At 37.9% G+C, this 6,568-nt stretch overlaps 1 protein-coding gene across 1 annotated transcript in view; it reads left to right on the forward strand.

The window, feature by feature from the left end:
• LOC148103108 (uncharacterized) overlaps positions 1 to 2,071 on the forward strand; it is a 28,513-nt gene extending 26,442 nt beyond the window's left edge. The window contains exons 14-17 of the mRNA XM_087838674.1: positions 554 to 856; positions 950 to 1,219; positions 1,341 to 1,424; positions 1,567 to 2,071. Of these exons, the coding sequence (XP_087694800.1) occupies positions 554 to 856; positions 950 to 1,219; positions 1,341 to 1,424; positions 1,567 to 1,633 (724 nt within the window). The 3' untranslated portion in view covers positions 1,634 to 2,071. The remainder of the gene's footprint in view (positions 1 to 553; positions 857 to 949; positions 1,220 to 1,340; positions 1,425 to 1,566) is intronic.
• Positions 2,072 to 6,568: the final 4,497 nt, after the last annotated feature.

Here is a 6,568-nt window from a genome sequence, read left to right on the forward strand (position 1 = left end):
AACAATTTAGATTGTATTAATTATAGTTATTATCATGTGTTGTCATTACACCTCCTGGGCTACTTTTATCAGTTGCTCGAACAATAAGCTGAAGGCTGGAATTCATAAGCTCGTCTGCAGACACATTTGAACTGGACCCATTAAAATAATCTGCGACATGCTGTGTTTCTGTGGCTTCCTGGGCACAAATGAGACATTTACTCTTCATCACTGCTGACAAATGATGCTTTTAATCTGATAAATGCAGTAAATTATGAACAACATAGTTACCAGATAAACCGAGTCCTTATTCATTTAAAGCTGTTATCTGTTAACATCCACCTGCACAATCAGCCCAAGCAGGGAAACTGGGCTCAGTGTGACTTTGTCTTAATAACATGAGAGAGCTGTGCATAAATCCAACATCTAATTACAATAATGTATCTGATGCTAGTTCATAGATGCTGTTCTTAAAATCCTTTAGTTTTAAAGATCAACACATCTTATTGAAGCTAGCAGTTTGTTTGCAGCATCTATAATTTTAGTTTTTCTGTCTCCATGCGTTTCTTTCCAGTGTTGACAGGAACCAGCTGCTGAGGTTCATCCGCTGCTGTGCTGCCTGTGACGTCCAGCAGGAGGCAGCGTCAGGCCTGCTGAGGACTCTGCAGCACAGCTTGGATCTGTCCTGCTCCTCCTGTGTGGAGCTACCGGAGGAGGATCAGACTGAGCCTCGGAGTCTGACTGCTGATGACTGCAGGGCCGTCTCCACCATCCTGACACACAGCAGCCGGGACACACAGCTGGACCTGCGAGACTGTGAGGTGGAGGACAGCGTGTTGGACCTGCTGTTTCCTGTCCTCCACAGGGTTCGCCTCAGGTGGGAAAGACCACCGAAGAGTCTGAACCAGAGAGAACCTTGTTCACGCTGGTGTTGATGCATCCTGACAGTTTCTCTGTTTGTCCTGTTTAGAGTCAGTAAAGCTGTCCTCCTCCAGCTGCTGTCTCTGGTTCCTGTGAACAATGAGAGGGACACAGTGAGGCGGGCGGTGTCCCTGTGTACAGCCCTGGGTGGAGAGCTGGATCTCAGTCACAGCACGCTGGATCAGAGGGTCTGCAGGGCTTTGGTCCAGATGCTGGACTCGTGTGAAGGCCTGACAGAGCTGGACCTCAGTCACTGTCAGCTCACTGACCAGCTGCTGCTCCCTCTCGTCACACATCTGCACAAAGTCCAAGTCCTAGAGTGAGTGTCACACACTGATCCTCCTCTGGGAGGCACCAACAACCATCAGCCTGTTCACACACACTACAGTAATATAATGTGCAGCGATCAGTTAGAGCCACATGTTGTGTTTGTGTTACAGTCTGAGTCACAATCAGATCACTGATGCTTCGACTGATGTGTTACTCCAGCTGCTCTCCATCAACCCCTCCATCAACTGTGTGCGGTGAGCCAACATGAATCAGTCACCATGAGTGAAGGAGTTTCTTCTCAGACTCTCAGAGGAATCATTCACAGCCTGAGCTCACGTGGATTCATGTTGTCCTGTGTGAGTGACGTCTGCTCTCTCTGCTTTGGTCTCTTTCTAGACTCTTCAGCAACAACATTGTGCACAGAGCAGCCTTCAAAGAGCACATGCAGTTTGAGATCTGGTGAAGCACTCGTCATCATCTTTAACATCATCGTCATGGTCGTCATCATCAGGGAGATGTAGTTTTATGATCTCAGTAAAAACTCTCGCAATTGCTTCATACTAAGCACATCTCATGTTTCTGCTGATTTTTATTTTATGGAGATCTGAAGCCATCTAGTGGTCATCCCAATACTTGCACATCAGGTTGTATTATTGTGATTAAAATATTTTCAATTAGTGAAAAAACAAAATGAGGCTGTAACAGTTTTATTGTACAGTTGTGAGTCGGCTTTGTTTGTTATTGGTACTTTTGCAATAACTGTACTGATTTTTGTGTACTCGCACACAAATGTTGATTCCATGAAATACAAACAGATACTGAAAACTGTAACAGCTGAATTGTTTATTGAACAAATAATGAACAAGTTCTCACAATCATCTCTTTCTGATGGAATGTCATATATCAGTAATAACATATATTACATATATGTTATTATATATATATATATATATATATATATATATATATATATATATATATATATATATATATATATATATATATTTATTTATATATATATATATATATATATATTTATTTATATATATATATATATATATTTATTTATATATATATATATATATATATATTTATTTATATATATATATATATATATATATTTATTTATATATATATATATATATATATATATATTTATTTATATATATATATATATATATATATTTATTTATATATATATATATATATATATATTTATATATATATATATATATATATATATATATATATATATATATATATTTATATATATATATTTATTTATATATATATATATATATATATATATATTAGGGGTGCAACGATACTCGTATCGATATCGAACCGTTCGATACAGTGCTTTCGGTTCGGTTCGCATACGTATCGAACGATACAACATTTTTAATTTATTTTATCAACTTTCCTTCTGACGGTGCTGTCTGTGTTGAGCGCTCAGTGGATCTGCGCTCGACAGTGCAGCCTAGGCGGAGTAGTCGAACACAGATTCGCTGAGCGCAGGGCAAGCTAGCTAGACAGAAGTTAAGCTCGTTGCAACATGGCAAATTGAACCTCCCCCACCCTCATTCAGATCTGGCGTTTGGAACTATTTTGGTTTTCATGTGACGTATGACCCTGAAGGTAAGCACGTCATGGACAAAAGTAAAACTGTATGTCAGATGTGCCACGCAATGCTCAATTACATGGGTGGGAACTAGTGTGTTAGCGCAGTTAGCTCGTTAATGTGTTGACGTCTTCCAGCCCCACTCATGAGGCGATCCGCGGTAGCTCGTTAACGGAGATTTGCCGTGTTGTGACCTTAACGTCATTTCAGATTAACGCTGACAGCACTAGTGGGAACACAACCAATATGACTGCACATTTACTCCGACATCATCCTAGTGCAAAGACAAGTGGAAGCAGACAAAAACAAGCACGCATGCTACAAACTTTACCCGAGTCATTTAGACAGCCGTTAGCACATGATTCTCCTTATGGGGACCTGATATGTTTAATATGCTGCTGAGAATATAGCCCAGAAGAAGCGTATAGTATAGCTTTTATTTTGGAAAGAGACATTTCTCCATAATAAACTCTCTTTTCCAAAGATGAGTGATTCCTCAATCAGATACAGGGCTCGCAAAATCGCTAGCCCGACGTCCTGGGGCTTTTTTCCAGTCGGGCTACCAAAATCTATCTCTGCCCTGCCCGTCGGCCTATCGTAGGAAGGAAAAATATATGTCAATGCTTTTGCATTCTTTCGGAAATGTAGCTGGGTAATTATGTCATTGGCATCGGCCACTGTCAATATGTGACATACTGAAATCGCGTTTGAATTTGCGCTTGTTTTTTGCTTTCACTTTGCAATCGCGTGAACTGTGTATAGAAAGCGACAATACTGATTGGTGAGTGATGATAATTTGCGCACCAATTCCTCTGACATCGTCTTATCAATCGTTAGCTTACTATGCAAACATGACAAGTGAAATCTCCTGCAGCTTAAACATGTGAGAGGTTGATCGCGCAGAGAATCGCTGAGCGTCATGTGAGTGCGTGTGTAAAAGCAGCAGGATATATATTTTAGTTCTGCTGAGCCAAATAAGACAGGTCAGGGTGAAGAAGTGACAAAACGGAAAAGTTATGACAAATCAGACTATAAGGCAAAAAGAAAGTGCAGCTTTATGGTTTCATGGACAAAAGAATTTCTGTGGCTGCAATATGACGAGCTAAATAACCAGGGCTGCACATAAGTGGTCCGCAGGTGCGCATTCGCTGTCAAAATAAAAACCCGCACAAGATAAGAAGTTGCAACGCGCATTTGCGTACATAAGATTTTAAGGAAGAGGACAGACATTTGTTTAGAACTCTTAAAGATGTCGAAGAAGCTCCTTTAAGCAATTACTGTGATGTTCCTCCACCTCCAAAGAAATGTCAGAAGGAGTCCGAACCACAAAAGAAGCACGTATTCTCGGAAAAGTGGTTGCAGGAGGTGAGCTGGCTTCAAACAAATGATGAACGCACAGAGATGTGGTGCAGAATGTGCCGTGAAAATTTAATAAATGACAAATTAATAAAAAGGCATGAACATTTTTTTTGTATCGAAAAAATATCGAACCGTGACACCAAAGTATCGAACCGAACCGAACCATGAATTTTGTTGTATCGTTGCACCCCTAATATATATATATTTATTTATATTTATATATATATATATATATATTTATTTATATTTATATATATATATATATATATATATATATATATTTATTTATATTTATATATATATATATATATATTTATTTATATTTATATATTTATTTATATTTATATATATATATATATAAATAAATAAATATATATATATATATATATATATATATATATATATATATATAATATATATATATATATATATATATATATATATATTTATTTATATATATATATAAATAAATAAATATATATATATAAATATATATATATAAATAAATATAAATAAATATATATATATAAAATAACATATATGTAATATATGTTATTATATATATTAGTGTTGGGGAGTAACGGAATACATGTACCACTACAGGCAAAGCCCTAAAGAATGTAGCATCATAGGCAGTGTAGTCCGTGCTGCAGGGAGAATGGACTGCCATACACGTTATGTGTCTGTGAGCGAGGGAGGGAGAAAAAGGAAAAGTACGAGCTGTCATCGAGCAGAAACGGGAGCTGGAAGCATGTAAATATAATAATAACCACTGCAGCCAAGAAGAGAGCCTGACGAGCCCAGCTGTAAGTAAGCTATTAAGACTCGACTGTACACCGTGTTCGTGTTTTCCTCTGAAACAATAAGTTCTGTTGGAGCAGCCTTTCAACGCCTCTCTCTGTCTCTGCTAGCAAAGTTGACCCAGACAACAAAGTAAAGCTAGTTTTCAGCTACGAGCCGACACAGAACCCACCGTATTAGCCAGAGGTCCCTTTACTACGGTTCGGAGCCGCGGACCTTCAGTAACAGTAATAAATCACAGCAATAGTACATTCATGTAGTTGTAAACAGCATGATAATATATTAAGTAATCCAAAGTATTCAGAATACGTTACTCTCATTGAGTAACGTAACGGAATACGTTACAGAATACATTTTGGGGCATGTAATCTGTAATCTGTATTCTGTTGTGGAATACATTTGAAATGTAACCTTACCAACACTGTCTATATATATATACATATATCAGTAATAACAAAAAAAAAAAAAAAGCTGGTCTGAAAATTTCTTTCTGAAAACACTGCCCATCAGGAAAGTGCAAGTACACCATATAATCATACTGTGTGTACTTGCTAACAAATGTTGACTCCACAAAAAGCAATACAATAACATTTCTAAACATAACTGTCCAGCTGTCCAGTCATTAATAGCAGGACCTTACAGCAGAAGCATAATGTGTTGTACATGTATTTTTCATTTATTGCATTTACCAACATCAAGAAGTCACAAGCAAGCAGCACATTAAAGACGTGCAGTGTTTTCAGAAAGAAAATTTTTAGACCTGCTGCTATTTTCTTACTACAGATGTGTGAAATGTCCTGTTGTGGTTTATTATACACAGGCAAATCATTTAAACATTATAGTCCATTGTAAAGAGGTGATTGTGAGAACCTGTTCAATATTTGTTTAATAAAAGATTCAGCTGTTACACCAAAGCATACTTTATACATGATGTAAACATAACCATGAAACTAGCCTCATAGGATATTTCAATAACCTAGTAAAGTCCAGAAAAATAGAAAGACTGGGTCGAAGACCAAGTGCCATAACACAGAAGGTTAAATCTTTTTACAAAAATCCTCTTTCTGCTCTTGAGTCGGTCAGCCAGCTCCTCCTGCTTCATTCTCCTCAGGAAGTTCACTGTGATCTTCACAAATGCCTCTCTGGTGCTGCTTCTCTGCTCATCATCCTCCCATTCTGGGTAATCTGGACTCTGAACCTTTTGAATCTTCTTCAGCTCGTTCTTCACAAAAGTGATGATGTTGTCCTCCAGCAGCTGGAAATGAATACTTTCAATCAGACTGAAATCATGGAGCCAGACATCAGATCCATGTTGGACACACTGACAATCCACTGGTCTACAAAGAGCAGCATGGAGATGATTGTGAACAGACCAGATGTAAAAGTAGTTGTTGTACATGTACAGACCATTAATATGGAGTCCAGCTGTGTTTGATGCTGCTGGGCAGACTGACCACTGGGAACCTCTGAGCTCTGCTGGTCCACTCTGTGGAGGAATAATAAAAAATTAGCTCAATCACAAGGTACGTTTTCTGCTCTGTGTTAGTTCTCAGACAACATAATCGTAATTAAGTTTGTAAAGCTTTAAATTGTGTCCTAGATATATTAGGCTAGGGG

The sequence above is a fragment of the Neolamprologus brichardi genome, chromosome 3 (genome assembly GCF_056152115.1).
Source record: "Neolamprologus brichardi isolate AB-2024 chromosome 3, ASM5615211v1, whole genome shotgun sequence".
Taxonomy (NCBI): domain Eukaryota; kingdom Metazoa; phylum Chordata; class Actinopteri; order Cichliformes; family Cichlidae; genus Neolamprologus; species Neolamprologus brichardi.